Source organism: Fusarium falciforme, chromosome 10, assembly GCF_026873545.1.
Source record: "Fusarium falciforme chromosome 10, complete sequence".
Taxonomy (NCBI): domain Eukaryota; kingdom Fungi; phylum Ascomycota; class Sordariomycetes; order Hypocreales; family Nectriaceae; genus Fusarium; species Fusarium falciforme.
This window is the reverse complement of record NC_070553.1, coordinates 1892019-1909759: the sequence shown is the minus strand read 5'-3', so window position 1 is coordinate 1909759 and position 17741 is coordinate 1892019. Positions and strand designations below refer to the sequence as shown.

The window sequence follows — 17741 nt, the reverse complement described above, 5'->3', positions numbered from 1 at the left end:
GTGTTCGTGAAAGTCTGGTTTCAACAGGCAGAGCGAGGAAGGATGGCAGGGGGTCATAACAACATAGACATGAGTGATAGTGAACAGGAAGTAGTAGGGGAAAGTTTGTGAATAGAGCTTACTCTTTTCCAGTAGCTTCAAAGCCAACAGATGCAATATGGATAAGAGAGGTGCATCACCATTGTCTCCTCTCCATCCCATGGCTCTTCCACACAGGTCCTACGGCAATTACCCACCCCATCACAGCGTTCCCCTCAATACCGAGGGAGAACCAGACCAGTGACTTGATTCCCCTCGGCAAAGTATTCAAATTCCGGCCGGGTCGCCTGAAGCTCGTCCATGAGAAACGCGCGCTGTGAGTGCGTCGTGACCATCCGAGCAAGTCCCCAGAGGCGCCGGTAGGTTTCTCTGTCAGGAGGCAACCCCATCACCAAAGCCCGCAGAGCCTCGAACATGGACTCGGGAAGGATCGGCTCCTCTTCAGTTGCCGTGTATTCGTAGGATACCAGGCTGTTCCCCTTGGCCTCAAATAGAACGCCCAGCCAGGAGTGGTCAAACTTCTGACACCATTCAAAGACCTTTTTCTTCATGCCCTCGCCGAGGACCATGATGACGGGTTTGCTGAGCCATCTCTTCATCCCTGTAGTGAGAGCCATCTGGTCATAGGTCTCGTTACCGATCTTCTTCTCCAAGCCTCCAGCTCTCCTCATGGCGTCTGTTCTGGTGATGACGAATTTTCGCTCGTTGTCAATCTTTGAGTCAGGTCGGAGAGCAGGTGGCGGTCTTTCAGGCTCAGGCTCATCTTCCACCTTGGGGCGACTTCTCTTCTTTCCACGCGACGTGGATGATTGGCTTTTGTCTTTCCCCATGGTTCGAAGAGTCGAGCACCCTGTTCTCTCCCGAGTGAGAAGCTGCCAATCGTGGTCGGCGATTTGTATTTATAGAAATTATCAGCAGTGGCCCAGAGATATCAACAAGGCGAAAGGTGATGGCTTACTGTGTTACTATAGCCGAGCTCAGGATGAAGACAGGGAATGGATACGAGGTAACGCTGATTTGTACTGGAGCCTTATCGTCAACGTATATCACAATGTGAGTAGGGACACTGGGCTACATACCACTCTCTGGGGCCCTGCGGTGTTTGAGATGAAAAGTTGTCCCGTGTGCTATGTGTGTTGAGGTGAAGACTGCAAGATGGGCGGCAGGCGGCAGTGTCAAACACTCAGCCGACAGTGATTCACTGCCACCCGAATAAACATGGTTTCTGAAAGAAAATATGGGAAATTCTAAGTTCGTTCATCCCGTTTGTACAGCCCAGGCCCTTTTGCTGCGGTATCGAAACCTGTCTCTTGCCGCCTCCCAAACTAAGGGAGTAATCCCGTCTCCATGGCAGAATAGATGCCACGTCCAGAGTTATGAAGTCCTTTCGTCTTTAGCCATGAAACAAGTACATACAGGTATGCCGACTAGTCACCATATTGCCCATAATCCCCAAGGCTGTTTGTTGTTCTACGCAAAAAGTATCACGCATTTCACCAGCTGGCACGCTGGAGGGCAAAAAGAAACTCCGGTACAGGGAATCGAACCCTGGGCTCCGCGGTACTTGATCTCTCAGGTTATGAGAGCGCGAAATGTTAGCCACTACACCATACCGGATAGTGCTTTTGGTGCTGAAAGCGGCGACGAGAACAGGGACCAAGGGGAACACGGGGGCACTGGCTTTGGGTTCAGCAGCAGGGCCTGGGTAAGCAACGACGTCCGTAATCTCACAGGGAGAAACCCTCTGTCGCTCATAGTTTTGATAGAAGTCTGATAAATGACGAAGGAACTGCTTGAAGGATTAGAAACGCACGGTTGGCAAGGAATGAAGTCCGGTTGATGGGTTCCAAGTCGCCCGTGCTCTGACCGACCACTTCGATGAGACATTGATCCTTGCTGACGCCCCGTGACTTTGACCTCTCAGGGGTTACGGTGAACACGGGCTAGTACAAAGCCCGAACTGCCGACATACTTTCGCCTACGTAGCCTTCCATCGTATCCCAGAAGCCAACCATAACTAAACAACCTCTTCGCAACGAGAGAACCAATGATTGTCCACTCTCCCCCAGCACTCACCTGGGACCTCTTGTTCGCCTTGGCCATCTCCTACTTGCATCAGCAGCCAATCAGCATCCGGTATGGTGTAGTGGCTAACATTTCGCGCTCTCATCACCAAGTTGAGAGATTATCTTGAACCGCGGAGCCCAGGGTTCGATTCCCTGTACCGGAGACCTTATCTTTTTGCTTCCTGAGCACATGGTTGACGTATCTTTTTGTCTCTTTACCAAACATTGTTGGCTAGTGATCAAGGACACGATGTCTCGCGATCTCTCTTATTACCCCATCAATTGACTAAACAACGGTGCTAACCAAGGTAAGTTGCGTTTACCTCGAGGGGCTCGAGATCATAGTTTCCTCAGTTCTTGACCAGACAACTACCAACACGGTGCGTTGTGTTTGCGCGGAATAAATAGCTGACTGGGATAGTAACGGCTGAGTTCCTTGGCTTTTTGGCTCGGCAACTATCCTCCCCTTAGAGATGGACACATACGAGCCCAGGCAAAGAAGATCAACTGGCCGATATTGGCTCTACATCCCCTAGTTCGCCAACTCACACTTCGTCCAAAGGCTTTCCCTCAACCAGCCACCACCCTGGCCTTGGAAACTCCATTGTCATACAACTGAGATGACGGATCCCTGGTCTCCTCCGCTATCCCGTCGCCCCCGACTTGAGCATTTCCCACAACGTCGAAACTCAACAACAGCCAATCATATCCGGTATGGTGTAGTGGCTAACATTTCGCGCTCTCATAACCTGAGGGATTAGTTCCGCGGAGCCCAGGGTTCGATTCCCTGTACCGGAGAATGTCTTCTTTTTGGCCTCTGGCGAAAGGGTTCTGCTCTTTTTGCCATCCTCGTCAGCCCCTCACGATCTGGCTGGCCTCTCTAGGCTCTGTGAGCCTTCTTACTCTGCGTACGTTTACAGAAACCCAACGCTGCATGACAGATGATCCTACAAGATTCAGATGCCATGACAACTGTTAACGAACTGAGAAGCTTTGGCTGAATGAACTTGATCACAGTATCTGTCGATGCTGAACCTTGACATACATGCACCCTAGCCAAGGGAGTGCAACCCTGGCAACTGCCCTTCAGTCACCGCAACTCAAAACGACCAAAAATTGTCTCGGGGAAGCTTTGGCACATTTCTCATCCTGCCAAAAGCAAACGGGAGTCAAAGCCAGCCTCCATCTTCCACCGTCACCATGAACCTCTTCCCCAATCCTCAATGACAACACATCGAGCTGGCATCACTGGGCCTCTAGTGTTAGGCGTCCTACCCGTCGAGACCACTATCAATAGCCAATCACAATCCGGTATGGTGTAGTGGCTAACATTTCGCGCTCTCAACTTCAAAGCTGAGGGAACAGTACCGCGGAGCCCAGGGTTCGATTCCCTGTACCGGAGAGTATTTCTTTTTGACAGGCTGCCCTCCTGTTCTTTTTGCAGGTCAGGACATCATGGCCCAGCATCATCATCTTAGTGGGTGAAAAGTCAACTTCTCTGAACAAAGCACACTCAAGACAACGCTATGAGGGTGCGGAGTGGTTTACTCCGTCTTTAGCGTTGGCATCGGAGGAGAAGGAGGAAGCTGAGTTGTCGTCGGTGACCCACGATGCTCTCTTCCACCCTCGAATCACCCCGATCTCTTATTGCCGAGATATATCTCCCAACAATAGCAGGCTGGTAAAGTACAGAGTCACATGTCGAGGTTGGCTGATAACGCTCAGAGGTTGAGCAGCCTTTGCGACCTTGAGTTGATGCCCATCTACGGATGGTAGACGTGCGATTCCCAGACCTCCCACTACAGAAGCATGCACGACCAATTCCCGTCCCTTGTCTTTCCCTGCTCTTGTGTTTGCAAATGTCCTGGTCCACTGCGACTCTATCTCGTGTCGGTCGATAGAACTGCTTCACCCGGCATATCAACAGAAGATATATGTGGTCCTAGTCCATACATACGTCGGGAACTGCCAAAGCATGGCCGAAACAACCAGCCCTCGAACAAAATAAGGCCTTGTTTGGACCCGGTGTCTATCGAATATGCCAACCGTCGTTGTTCTCTCCAGCAACACTCCTCGCAATTTCAGGAGAAGGGGTGTCAATATGACATCCTCTGGACCTGACTGAGGATGCCAATGGATCCCAACTTTCTCATAACGAGCCATTGACAGCTACGACAATGCAATAATGCTCCCTGCCACTGGCGTCTCTCCGTCTCCAGCCGAGTCCCCTGTCGTCGTAGGGACTGTTTGCGAGCGTCGTCAACAGCACCAATATCCGGTATGGTGTAGTGGCTAACATTTCGCGCTCTCATAACCTGAGAGATCACTTGATCCGCGGAGCCCAGGGTTCGATTCCCTGTACCGGAGTTTCTTTTTGCCAATTCTTGCTCTTGCTTTTTGCCCAATTGGTTTGTGCTGTGACAGTTGTTGCGGCTGCGATACTCTAGAGTTAAGAGTCAGGCAGCCTCTCCTTTCTTTGCGTAGACCTCCTTGGCATACATAATAGGCTATCCTGAGTATTCTTCGTTGCGCTGGTGTGCTGAGACGCTGGTGCGAAGTACTCAAGGTTGACTAGAGCGTATCACCATAGGTTTGTGTAACGTCTATTGTTACATGAGAATTTGTCCTGGGCATCCCAATTCTTTTGCAACGACCCTCGGTTAACAGACTTACCAATCATTCAGTATCCTGCAGTTATCAAAATTTGGTTCCTAAAGTCCTAAAAGCCCAGCGAAATTACTCTACTCATGGCAGAGTTGTTACCTGCCGGGAGATAACAATATGCGAGGGAGACACCCTATACCACATGGAAGATAATGGATAGCAACTATGAGGATATCAAGCTGGAAACGAGGGAGGAACTAAGTAGACAAGTTCACATTTCCTAACTATTGCTTGCTTCGTTCACGACTCTGCTACTCAGGGCATCCCAACGTGATCATTCTCGCAAGTACCAAAGCTTGACAACTTGACGACCAAGACATGGAACTGGCATCTGCAGAGGAGGCTGTGGGCCTGAATCTCACTAGGTAGACAGCGATTAAGATGCTCAAGCAACCACAGTGACTGAACACCGTCACCAGCAAACCATACACCGGCAACCCCGAGCTTCAACTACGTGCTACAGGGACAGGCCAGAGACCATACATGGTATATACGAATCACAGTGATCACACGACAAATAATCATCGCAAGCAAACGTGGCATTAACATCTAGGTACCTCGTTCTATCACAATGGGAGCCATGCAACACCGGCGATGCAGATACAAGAAAAACCACACCATTGGGGAAAAAATACGCACGGGTCCAGAAATAAGCAACGGCAAAAAAACTTGATTCATCGACTCAACAAAAAACCCAGAATCCAATTCCTTGGGGTCCATCTTTTACAGGAGGACCATGCCGGCACCGACGACACCGGCGACGGCCATGTAGGCGCCGACGGCGAAGTCGCCCAGGGAGAAGAGGCGGGCAATCGAGGCGGAGTGGATGCCGAAGCTGTCGTCGTCCGACTCCTCGGAGCCGCCGGTGGAAGCGGCACCGGAGGCAGCGGTGGCAGTGGCGACCTCAGCGTTGATGGAGCTGGCGGAGGCGAGGGCAGACTTGCAAGAGGACTCGGAGGAGGCCTTCTGGGTGGTGGCAGAGCCATCGAAGTCGCAGGCGGTGGAAGCCTTCTTCTGGTCCTGGTAGTAGGCGTCCAGGACGTAGGCGAGCTTGGCGGACTCGCCGCACATGCTGTAGGCGCCGTAGATACCGGTGGAGGCGTTGGCCTGGATACCCTTGCAGAGCTCAGGCTTCTCACCGCAAATGTAGCCAAAGATTTCGCCGTAGCTCTTCTCCTTAAGGCCCTTGGCAGGGACACACTCGCGGGAGGCAACCATGCAGTCGCAGAGGGTGGAGTCAGGGGTGCGGGGGAGGACGCTGTTGGCGTTCCAGGTCTCAGACAGCTCGGGGCAGGTGGCAGCCTTGCCAGAGGGCTTGTAGTCGTCGGCCTCGACACCGTTGGGGCGGGCGGCGGTGACCTTGGTCTTGAGAGCGTTGAAGTCCTTAAGCTTGCTAACCTTGCCGTTCTTGACCTGGACCAGGCCGTAGTCGTTGTCCTCCTGGAAGTACATGTAGACGATACCGCCGCTGAAGACACCGGTCATCTCGTCGCTGTACAGAGCAGTGGTCTCCTCAAAGATACGGCCAGCAGCACCATCGGGCTCATTGCAACCGTACTCGGCGAAGAAGACAGGAACAGAGTAATCCTTGAAGAACTTGACCTGATCGGCATAGCCAGACTTCTGCATGTCGCTCTTGCCGCACCACGAGTAAATGTTGTAACCCCAGTAGTCGATGCGGTCCTCATCCTTACCACAGTTGAAGTAGTCGGCAATATCCTCACGGATGTCGACATCGTCGTTGGCGGCGTAGCCGACACCGAGCCAGCGGCTGTGAGTCTTCTTGATGTGAGCCTTGGTGTCACGGACGGCGGCCTTGACGAAGGCGGAGGCGTCAGTGTTGGACTTGTTGTTGGACACCTCGTTACCAGCGAAGAAACCGATGACGTTGTCGTACTTGGCGAGCTCGTCAACAACTGCGGTGTAGCGCTCGTACAGGTCGACGTTCCACTGGGCGTCATCACGGTTGATGGAGAGGCTGGGCTCGCTCAGATCGGAGATGACGTAGATGCCGGCCTCGTCGAGGAGCTCCATGCACTCGGAGTGGTCCTCCTTGGGGTTGATGGCGTACGTTCGGATGGTGTTGGTGCCGAGCTCCTTGAGAAGGGGAACATCGCGCTTGCAGCTGGTGACGTCGGCAAGGGGGTCAATGTAGCTATCCTTCTTGGTGTTGGTCGCGCCAGCGGCGGCGGTATCCTGCTGGTAGGCAACACCCTTCATGAAGAATTCGGTACCGTTTTCGTAGAAGAGCTTGGAGCCCTGTATGGGGTTAGTATTGCAACGGTCGGTTGCCTCATGTCGAATCCACGAACCTTCATGACGATGGGCTGCAGCTTGGCGTTGGCAGCCGTGGCCGCCGCAGCGACGAGGGCAGCGGAGAACTTCATTGTGCTATGCGAAAATAACGAGTTGTCAAAGGAAGGACGAGAATCAAGTTGAATAGTTCAAGTTGAGGGATCGGGAGCGCAGGAATGTTGGTTTGCACCCCTTTTTTCAATCAATCGCCTCTCGGAGAGGGATAAGAGCGTTCTAGTTCAAAAGAGTGACGGGAAGGAGTAAACGGCCTCAAAACACAGAGAACCGAAAAAGAGGAAGAAAGAATTAAAGAGTTAGCGAAGGTTGATGAAGAAGGAAGGGAGGCGTTGATTATGGAGGAGGAGGAGGACGGGTCGAGGAAGGATGGGGAGATTTGAGAGGGAAAATGGCCAGCGGGAGGCGACTAGCCAGGGGGGACCCCTGCCTCGCAGCGAATGAAGACCGCTAGAGATTCCGGCAGGGGGTTGGTTCTAGCGCTGGGCACTGTGGCACTGGACTGTGCCCCCCCGGGTGCCCCCCTACGGTGACCAGGAACCTCTCCCATCCCAGTCGAACCAAAGGGGCCAGGCTCGCAGCGCTGTGGACCAATAGAGGCAGTTCCCCTGTCGATTTCGAGGCGCAGCACCAGCGATGGAAGCTTGTTTGGGACTTGTCCGGCGCCACCCGTGGCCAATCAGGGCATGTCAACGTGGGATCTCATCTCGCTGGACGGTGATAATGTGCGGTGAGTCAATGCGCACTGTGATTGGCTTGTTGATTAACAGTATCCAGCCCTCACTGAGCCAGAACCTGTTAGTACCTCATCTTGCAGCACATCGGGCACTGTAAAATAGGGGATAATCTCCACTGAATCTCGCTCACGCCAAACATCCATCAGGGGCGCCTCCGTTCGGTGACGGGCAGGGCCCTTCTCTTGCCTTGCTTCTTGTCGAACAAGCACTATACGAACCTCGAGCGACCGGGAAATTGCCAGCCTCCATACTACGTAGTAGCTACAGACAATCGGAAGTCGGTCTGGAGTCGCTTGGGCTTGCGATTAATCAAAATCCAACTTCGACTTGAATCATGTGAATCTCGGAGATATTGGTCCAATGTCATCCATTCATCTATCGCCCACCTCCCACTTGCCTGGGGCAGTCAAATCTAACTCAAGACAGCTTACGTGTATCCGTATTTCCCTCTGTCGCATGGAGATTGTCAACCTCAGGGATGTTCTCGGCCCCCCAGCTCGTGTTTGACCTCTGGCTCATCCTCAGGCGCCGCTTCCTGTCTGTCATGCGCTGCACAACACACTGTACCGTACGCAAGCAGGTCCATTGTACAATCTCTCACTGCCGTCTGCTGGTTGGCTCTATCGAAGGGATCCTCGGCTGGTCGCAGTCTGAAACAAAGCGCAAAGGGCATGGGCGGCTCTGCACTGCACATCAATGGAGCCTGCCATGTCATGACGACCCAGTGCCGGAGGATATTTTGGGTGATTTTCCTGCTTTCCATCCCCTGGATCGTCAACCTGCTGTCTATCCTCATCACGGCGGCAGCGCGGCCTCTCTCTGAAGTTTGCAAATGGTCGAATTGCCGCCATCGTGAGGGAGACGACAGTGGAGAAGAGCCAACGCTTCTTTTTTCTCTCGATGGCGGGTCAGCCAAGCCGTGTTCCCGACCCTCCTCCTCCCTCGTATAGCATTGCGTGGGCGCGTCGAGGGCTAAGCGTCGTCATCACCACCAACCTCCCTCACCGTCCTCGAATCTTGTAGTAGACGCTACCAACGCCGTAGAGGATGTGGTCCCAGAACTCGTATGTCTTCTGCCACAGCCCTCCGGAGCGGCTGCCGTGCCGCTGTTCCGACTGTGCCGGGGCCGTGTGGTAGTGGCCGTCGTGATAGACTAGTTCCGTCATTGTGTATGTGTTTTTCGATGGTGTCTTGAGCGTTTTTGGTTACTGGATGTTTGACCTGGCATTCCTTGGCTGTCCCTTTGGTGCTTGGCTTCTCTTAAGTATTTCCTCTGGAGGTAAAGAATGCAGCATGCCAGCCCGCCAACGAGTGATTGCAACCACTGACCTGCCAACCTTCTTATCAACCTTCCATCAACCACCCATCATCTGCCCTTGGCACGAGCCTCCAAGCCTCTTTGTCGCCGGCCGTCAACCTCTCGGATGCTATGAATTGTCCGGCCGCCGCTCGGCTGACTCCACCGCCGGCCGATCACACGCCTTCACCCCCGTGATACCGGCGAGAGGTGGCGAAATGCCGTTCAAGGACCGGATCTTCTTTTCGCATTTGCGTCAGAGCGACTGCATGTGTTGTAGAGGGGAGGCTTGGCGGTCGCTTGGCGAGAAGACGTGTATACGTAAGTCCGACTATCAAAGTCGCTTTGTCTTGTTACTCATCAACGTCTATTTCTGTAACGCAAAAGTTATTCCTGTAGTTTCCAACTTTGGCACTTAGTCAGTGTGCTATCTTTCGACCTGACATTCTCCGACCGGGACCCCCAACAGAAACGCCAGCCCCTTAAGCCTCGCTACACTATCTGCAGCACTGATTCTAAGTTGGTCATCTACTCCATGAGAAATGACCTCGTCTCGGCTCATCAACAGTCTCTTGACTGGGTTCCACACGCCTTGCGGGTCACGGCCGTGTACAAGAGTATCATTATGATCTTCAAGTGAGGGATCAAGCGCCATGGATAACACCCGGGCCGAAACAGCTGAGACAGCGTCGCTGTTGACCCCGTCGACGATGGTCCAGAACATCTTGGCCCACGGCTCGCGTCCTTGGAAGAACTGTTCGTCGAATGCACCACCATCGTCGACTGCGGCTCTTAGGAAGAGCATGTATGACTTGACAAGTCTCACCACGTCGTTGACTCGGCAGTTGGGGAGGTTGTTGTTCAGTCGCGACCACAAAATCGACGAGTGATATGGATGATCGGGTTCTCGAGCGTTCCCCAGGTCTGCCAGTATCCAATCTTTTGTCACATCAACCTCCCCCAAGGACCCCTTTCCTGAGAGAAAGATGTTGTCTGGCTTGATATCGTCATGACACAGTCCATGTCGATTATGCATTCGGTCGAGAGCTTCGAACAGTCGCTCGAGCGACGGTCGGTAGAGGATGTCGAGATCATGGGCCGTGTACGTGTGTCCAGAGTGGTGCAAGTGCTCCGCGAGTCTGACAAGACTTCCAGACTCCAGAAAGGGCGTCAAGAAATGCCACCGAGCTTCACCCTCCTCCGGTGGTGACATGAAGTAATCCGTCACAGGCAGAAACCCGACATCCCTCTGACTATTGTCACCGGCCATTCCCCCCAATAACAACGACGCTTCTATCTCGGTCGGCCATCGCAGCTCCAGAGAAGCATCAGGGACGCAGTTTCGAAACGGAAACTTTGCTGTCTTGTATACTTTGATGACTGTACCATTATAGGTGAACGTCTCTCCCTCAGACCCCGAGCCGAGCCGCTTCCACTCGTGCCGATTCGCCCATATCTCTCTTCTGGAGTACGATCCCCAGGCGAAACCCCCCGTCTCATTCCATCTCCAGTGTGTATCTGCGAGCGTCGAGTTGTCCCATGGCGTCAGATGGGTAAAAATAGTCGGGCTAAACTTGGCGACCAAGGCTTCTCGGTGGGTATGGATGACGGATATCCAGTGGAATGCTCCAAGAATCAGGCAGAGTACGGCCGTTACTCGTGCCCATCGGCTAGTCGATCGTTGGTAGAGCCTTGTCCTTGGCCACCTATGCAGGGTTGCTTGCTTCTCCTTGAACATGTTCGATCCGCGCTGCAGGTTCGTGTATCCGACCGACGGCCTTCAGAGAGCGTCTACTCCGTTTATACCGATCGCCGTTGGATTCACTGACGACAGCCAGCACCATAAATAACCACAGTCAGCCGTTGACACGACTCAACTTTATCACCGCCTCCCATCCACTTCACCAGCCCCAGCACGTACCGAGATTGAACCACCATGATGCCGAGACGTCTTGGCATAGAATCGGCAGACGGCATTGGTGCTTCGGAGTCGTAGGGCAGGCCGAATGTGCGCTGGGGATGGGTCATTGGCCAAGAAGCCGGATGTGTCGGCTCAATATCTCATGTGATATTGAGAATGCCAGCAGAAACAAGGATGCATTCAAGCATAAAGCCTCCGCTTTTGGGAAAATGTTGCGGTTTTCTCATTAGTTGGTGGGATATGGGGTTCTCTGGCAAGGCACACTCTGACAGAATCGAGTATCTGAGCGCGTGTTCAGCTGCACCACAGACTTACACCAAACCACGTCTGATCAGCTGCGCAACAAGTGGTCTCACCAAAGACAGGGCAACAAATCAAAAATCAGGTTTATCGTATTAATGTCCTGTGCAGTTGCTCAGCCATCCGGTCGATCCACACATGACAAGTTGCAATGCCGTGACGCATTGATGAAGGCCAAGTGCCAAGACTTTGTTGGCATTTGCACGGCCACAGACCCCATTTTTAGTATTGTCTTGGTAAGGGGCCAATACGGAATCTATTTCAGGTGTTGAAGGCGGAATTAAATGGACTCTGTCTTTATATGAAACTCTTGGTTATTATTCGGGGTGCTTCAGACCAGCACGTGCTGTCACGCTCTTTTTCGGCAACGATAGGGCTGAACGACGAACCGTCTCGCCGTTACCAATGATCTCGTTTCATCTCATCTCTCTTCAACCGATAACCCATGATGTTATGACACACCTATTCCATAGTCCAGTATAACCTCATCCCAAGCCGAAGTTAGTGACCAGACCAAGGATCTCGACGGCTTTGGAGTAGTTTCTCCATCGAACTTTCGAAGACGGTCGCTTCCGAGTGGAATTGTAACCTGTACCTGTCGTTTGCTTGCTTTCGCAGCCAAAACGACGTCAAAGAGACATCATGATGTAATTCGGTGTCATGCTGGAGGATACAGACGTCAGTTGGCGTTCACCGACGTGATGTCATACAAAGATCAAGAGGCAGTATATTATTGAGCTCGAGAGCTGTCGTGCAAGTTTCCACTCAGCATCAGTCTTACACCTTTGTCAACGTTATTCTAACACTGTAAAAGACCTGAATCGAACACCGTCTCAAATCTCAAACACATCCCATCGTCAAATCTTCAAACATGGCCTCCAGCGCTGGCACCAAGGCGAGTCTGAAAACACTCGTTTCAGAATGTGACACTGACATGATACAGGTCGATCTCGGCAAAAACGCTCCCACTAAGAAGGAAGGCGCTGGCGCTGTGCCTTCGGAATCTCTGGCTGCCGAGTCCTTCAAGGAGGGCGGTGAGTTCACCTCCAACAAGGGCATCCGCTCCGAGAATGTTCCCTCCAAGTCCTCCGAGGCCTCGGGCGCAGGCCGCGATACTACCTCCACCGGTCGAACTGGCAACGTTTCCAAGTCCTCCACTGGACAAGCCGAGGGTCAGCACCGCCGTCACAGCAAGAATCTCGAGGGAAGCTGGGATGATTCCAAGACAGAGGATGGCCTTCAGAAGGCGTTGAATGCTGAGCCCGGTAGCGACGACGACCCTGGTCGGTTGGCAGAGCTGAAGTTCCAGCAGCAACAAGCTGGAGGAGGTGCTGGTCCCAGGGAAGGAAAACTATCGACCAAGTCTGGCTACGATGCTTTGAACGCCGAGACTCCTTCTTAAGTAGTTTGGGCACTATTACTTGTACTATGTGATAGTATCAATGATGAATGATTGCATGACACAGTGCTCCTACAGGCTGTTTCAACCACAGTTGGCCTCACATGACCAGGCATTGACACTGAAAGTTGCATGAGACCAACTGCCAACCACAGCCATAGTCAAGGCAACCATACAAACGTCTTACATCGAATGAGGCATCTCAGGCTAATGAAAATCCTCATGAAATGAGTCAGGGCCTTGACGGTATAAATGCCTGATACGAGTTTGTCTGCAGGGATTGTACAAGCATAAAGGCCGTTGCCTTGCCGGGCGCAACGCGCGGCAGCATGATTCTGATCGAATCAAGCATACCCAATGTCAAACAATTCACAAAAAGATGTTTCAATCATGCAGTTTTTTACCATTAGATCGGGGCATCCGAGTCGTAAAGGCAAATGAACACAACCCTCACTCCCAAAGGCTACGGACTCGCCGCCTTTCAAGGTTGTGAGCAAGGCGACGGGAGGGCTGTGTGAAAATCCTGAATCTTATCAGCCAATCAGGGGAGATGGATTCATGACGTCAAAGTAGAGGTGGTACCGAGTCTTGGCATGTGCTTTGGTAGAGGGGTCTCGAAGCACGAAATATGAAAGGAATTGGAACAAAATAATATAGATAAATAGCAAATAAGGGATATATACATAGGGTTGAAGTCATTTAACAACCTACTCGTCAACAAATTCAACGCATATCCCCTTATCTCTCCATCATCCACCATCCAGGTTGATGCCTTAGTTGCTGCCTGACTCTCTATCAGCCAAAAAATCTGAAAATCTTGCCCCACCAAACAAAAATTCACCCCGCCTCGCCTCCATCAACCGCCGCGAAAAAAGCCTTGAACCTGAACACACCCATCCAACCGGCAGGACTGGAACCGCCACGCTCATTGTTTTGCTTGGCCACTTTTTTTCTTTGTCGGTCAAGTCAGCTCTTCCTTTTTCATCATCCTTCTTCCTCCCTCCCAGTCATCGAACGGTCCATCTTCCAAGCCACCCATATACCCCTCGGTTTGGATTTTCTAGACTCTCTCTTCGACAGTCTCCGTTCCTTCGACCCCGCGCTTTCTTTTTTTTCCCCAGTCCGTCGTCACAATGGCTCCCTCCGCGTCCAAGGAGAAGCGTCTCGCAAAGAAGGCTGCCGAGGGCAAGCTCAAGGGCAAGAAGGGCAAGAAGGCCGAGGAGGTCCAGCTCGACGCTCACGGCAACCCCATCAAGGACGATGGTGGCCCCGCGACCTCGGGCGACAAGCTCGACGAGGTGAAGCGCCTCGCTGATCAGATGGACAAGCACGGCATCTCAGACCGAGTCACCACCGGTGTCCTGTCCTCCGTCCCCTCCAGCAAGGACGTCAAGATCACCAGTGCCAGTCTGGTCTTCCACGGCCGAGTCCTCATCACCGATTCCACCCTCGAGCTCTCGTACGGTCGACGATACGGTCTCCTCGGTGAGAACGGTTGCGGAAAGTCCACCTTCCTCAAGGCTATTGCCGCCCGCGAGTACCCCATTCCCGACCATCTCGATATCTACCTTCTCAACGAGGGTGCCCCTCCTAGCGACCTCGGCGCCCTTGATTGGGTTGTCCGAGAGGCCGAGTTGGAGCTGGAGCGTCTCGACAAGATGGCCGAGAAGCTTCTCGAGGATGAGGGCCCTGAGAGCCCTGTTCTCATTGATCTCTACGACGTGAGTTTCTTGTCCCATACCTGAGGTGCACCGCTAACGCTTCATAGCACATGGACAAGCTGGACCCCTCCACCTTTGCTACCCGTGCCTCCCTGATCCTCACGGGTCTGGGTTTCAACAAGAAGACCATCCAAAAGAAGACCAAGGACATGTCCGGTGGTTGGCGAATGCGAGTCGCCCTCGCCAAGGCCCTTTTCGTCAAGCCCTCGCTGCTGCTTCTCGATGACCCCACTGCCCATCTGGATCTCGAGGCCTGTGTGTGGCTGGAGGAGTACCTCAAGAAGTGGGAGCGAACCCTTGTGCTCGTTTCCCACTCCATGGATTTCCTTAACGGTGTCTGCTCCAACATGATCGATATGCGTGGAAAGCAGCTCGTCTACTACGGTGGTAACTACGACTCGTACAGCAAGACCAAGTCCGAGAACGATACCAACCAGATGAAGGCCTACCAGAAGCAGCAGGATGAGATTGCCCACATCAAGAAGTTCATTGCCAGTGCCGGTACCTACGCCAACCTGGTGCGACAGGCCAAGTCGCGCCAGAAGATTCTCGACAAGATGGAGGCCGATGGCTTCATCCAGCCTGTTGAGCAGGACAGGGTCTTCACCTTCCGCTTCGCTGACGTCGAGAAGCTCCCCCCTCCCGTTCTGTCTTTCGACAACGTCACCTTCTCTTACTCTGGAAACCCCGAGGACGACCTGTACCGCAACCTGGACCTTGGTTTCGACATGGACTCCCGAACTGCCCTTGTCGGTCCCAACGGTGTGGGCAAGTCCACTCTTCTCCGACTCATGACTGGCAAGCTTTCTCCCACTGGCGGTGTCGTGACCCGACACACTCACTTGAAGCTGGGTCTCTACTCGCAGCACAGTGCTGAGCAGCTCGACCTGACCAAGTCTGCTCTCGACTTTGTGCGAGACAAGTACAGCGAGAAGTCTCAGGACTACCAGTACTGGCGTCAACAGCTCGGCCGATACGGTCTCACTGGTGATTCCCAGACTGCTCTGATGGGCACTCTGTCTGAGGGTCAGAAGAGCCGAATCGTCTTTGCCCTCCTCGCCATCGATGGTCCCAACATGCTGCTGCTTGACGAGCCTACCAACGGTCTGGATATCCCCACCATTGACAGTTTGGCGGATGCCATCAACGCCTTTAGCGGAGGTGTCATTGTCGTGTCTCACGACTTCCGGTAAGCATCAGGAATTAACTTACTTGAGGGGCTCATGCTAACAATGAATAGATTGCTCGACAAGATTGCCAAACAGATTCTCGTGTGCGAGAACCAGACTATCCGCGAGTGGGACGGCTCCATCTCCGAGTACAAGAACTACCTTCGCAAGAAGATGATCACGGCCGGTGCCGTCTGAGGTGCATGCGAGGAGGTGTGACGTTTTACCACTCAGCATGAAAGGGAAAATTGACTATAGAGGATTCTGTTCCAAAAGTTAATGAATGACATTAGCATGACGTGGGTATTTTCATGGGTTTTCAGCGGCGGGTGGCTAGACCATCAGGATATTTGACACGATGGGACACGAAGGCCACGACGACGCTACCAGGACGCAGGGCACGGCCTCATCTCATAGAGAGGCCCGGAAGCGTTCATGAAGATGCGGAAATGTTCACGGGATAGATTTCTTTTTCTTGGGTCCGGCTGTTTAGAGGCCTTGATTAGTATGAACATGGCTACTCTGTTTGATATCATGCTTGTTGAGATGATGCATCGTGAATGTCAGCGTAAGGCTAGACTCTGAGCTCGGTAGTTGGGACTTGGAGGCGTTGCGATCCACTATACGAAGTATTGGAGACGAGTATGGGGATTTGTTGACAGGGAGAACTGTGGCCGTACCTTGGGGGAAATGGTCGTTGCGTCGGGTGCCCTTCGTGTGATCGCCTCGACGTTGGATGCTCTGGTGCCTTATTAGAGGCTCGAGCGTACCTGATGAATGTTTATTACATTGCAATTTCCCGTTATTCGACATCCACCATCATCAAGTATAAAATCATGGTGATACTTGTAACTTTGGATATGACAATGTTGACGTGTAGCACAGGTCATATATTTTGCTTGTGGATATTGATTCGCGTGACCAGTGAAACACTTGTCTTGGTCGGTTGGCAATAATTCACCGACTAAAGTAGAAGCATAAGAGATAAACAACAATTATCACAAAACAACAAATGTATAGCTGCATGGGAAGCCACAAAGGCCGTGCCCAACAATTGTAATCGAGTCCGCAGAAATGTCAAAAGCCATTGCCGAGAAAGCCTAGCCATCGACTACCCTACAACACAAAATGAGGCCATCTCCGGATTCTATTCCCCGCTGCCGGAGCGACGGGAGGACGGGGCGTCCAAAACAGGTTTAACGCTGCAAGGCATAGCTCGGCGCGTGGCCCACATGGGACGGAGACGAACGGGACAGGGGCAGCAGTCGGGACCTGGAACCTGGAAGCTCAGCAAGCCCCAAAGATGGAAGAGAACAGAAGCAGAAGAAGGAAAAAAAAAAAAGGCGCGGCGGGTGAGGAGACTCGAGGTTGTGCGTGCCTTGATTTGTGCCACGATCTATGGCTGGATGTGTATCCGTAAGGCGATCAAGGATGATGTGTACAGCCAGGGCATAGATAGGTAGGTACACAACAGGGACTGGCCATACAAACAGTCAAGCATCAGAATCAAAATCATCACCATCTGAGCCCATCGCCAACTCCTCTTTGGGGAATCGTGCCTTGCACCAGTTGGTGAATTCAAACATGAGTCAAGAGTCGATAGAAACACTCGTCCTGATGGCGTGAGCTTGTTGTGCCAGCAAATGCCATCTCGGTGGTCATATTTTAGGCCGCTCAAGCCCACCGGTTGACCCCCCCGGCACCCGTGGAAATTCTCGACTCTCGCTTCTCAAAATCTTGGGGTTGTCTCCATCCGCCAATTCCACGTCCACACCCGGCGCCTCCATCCGCGTGCGCATCACGGCCAGGACGGGGGATTTCCCTTCCCCTAGGTTACTGTACCGTACGCCTCACCTCCTCCCTCTTCTCTTCTCTCTTGTCTTTTGTTTGGGCTTCTCCACCATCCCATCGCCACACCACCACCAGCATTCATTGTCACCCCCTCCCTCTCTTTTCCCGATTACTTCGATTTCAGCTTGGTACTTACACTTGCCTTGTCTCACCTGCGCCGGGCCTGGCTGTCACTCGGCTCCATCCATCACCACTGCGCTGCACCGCACCCACCTCATCACCATCAGCCTCCAGAAACAAACTCGACTCGACTCCACCCCTCTCTTG

General features: G+C 52.7%; 4 protein-coding genes and 1 pseudogene across 5 annotated transcripts, besides 1 other annotated feature; 2 read left to right on the top strand and 3 right to left on the bottom strand.

The window, feature by feature from the left end:
• Positions 1 to 254: 254 nt before the first annotated feature.
• NCS54_01249600 (Hypothetical protein) lies at positions 255 to 869 on the bottom strand (the record flags this gene model as incomplete). The annotated part of the gene is made up of 1 exon (XM_053157728.1): positions 255 to 869. One exon carries the CDS (start codon positions 867 to 869, stop codon positions 255 to 257), a length of 615 nt encoding a protein of 204 aa, XP_053013703.1.
• Positions 870 to 5492: 4623 nt separating this feature from the next.
• On the bottom strand, positions 5493 to 7159 carry NCS54_01249500 (annotated as a pseudogene). The gene is made up of 2 exons: positions 7082 to 7159; positions 5493 to 7028 (listed from the first exon to the last, which is right to left on the bottom strand).
• Positions 5493 to 7159: a sequence feature.
• A 2381-nt stretch (positions 7160 to 9540) lies between these two features.
• Positions 9541 to 10887, bottom strand: NCS54_01249400 (Protein kinase domain-containing protein; the record flags this gene model as incomplete). The annotated part of the gene is made up of 1 exon (XM_053157727.1): positions 9541 to 10887. The coding sequence occupies exon 1, from the start codon at positions 10849 to 10851 to the stop codon at positions 9541 to 9543; it is 1311 nt and encodes a 436-aa protein (XP_053013702.1). The 5' UTR covers positions 10852 to 10887.
• Positions 10888 to 12205: 1318 nt separating this feature from the next.
• On the top strand, positions 12206 to 12736 carry NCS54_01249300 (Hypothetical protein; the record flags this gene model as incomplete). Its single annotated transcript, XM_053157726.1, has 1 exon — positions 12206 to 12736. The coding sequence occupies one exon, from the start codon at positions 12206 to 12208 to the stop codon at positions 12734 to 12736; it is 531 nt and encodes a 176-aa protein (XP_053013701.1).
• A 1130-nt stretch (positions 12737 to 13866) lies between these two features.
• Positions 13867 to 15821, top strand: NCS54_01249200 (ABC transporter ATP-binding protein ARB1; the record flags this gene model as incomplete). Its single annotated transcript, XM_053157725.1, has 3 exons — positions 13867 to 14454; positions 14502 to 15643; positions 15695 to 15821. 3 exons carry the CDS (start codon positions 13867 to 13869, stop codon positions 15819 to 15821), a joined length of 1857 nt encoding a protein of 618 aa, XP_053013700.1.
• Between the last annotated feature and the right edge of the window lie 1920 nt (positions 15822 to 17741).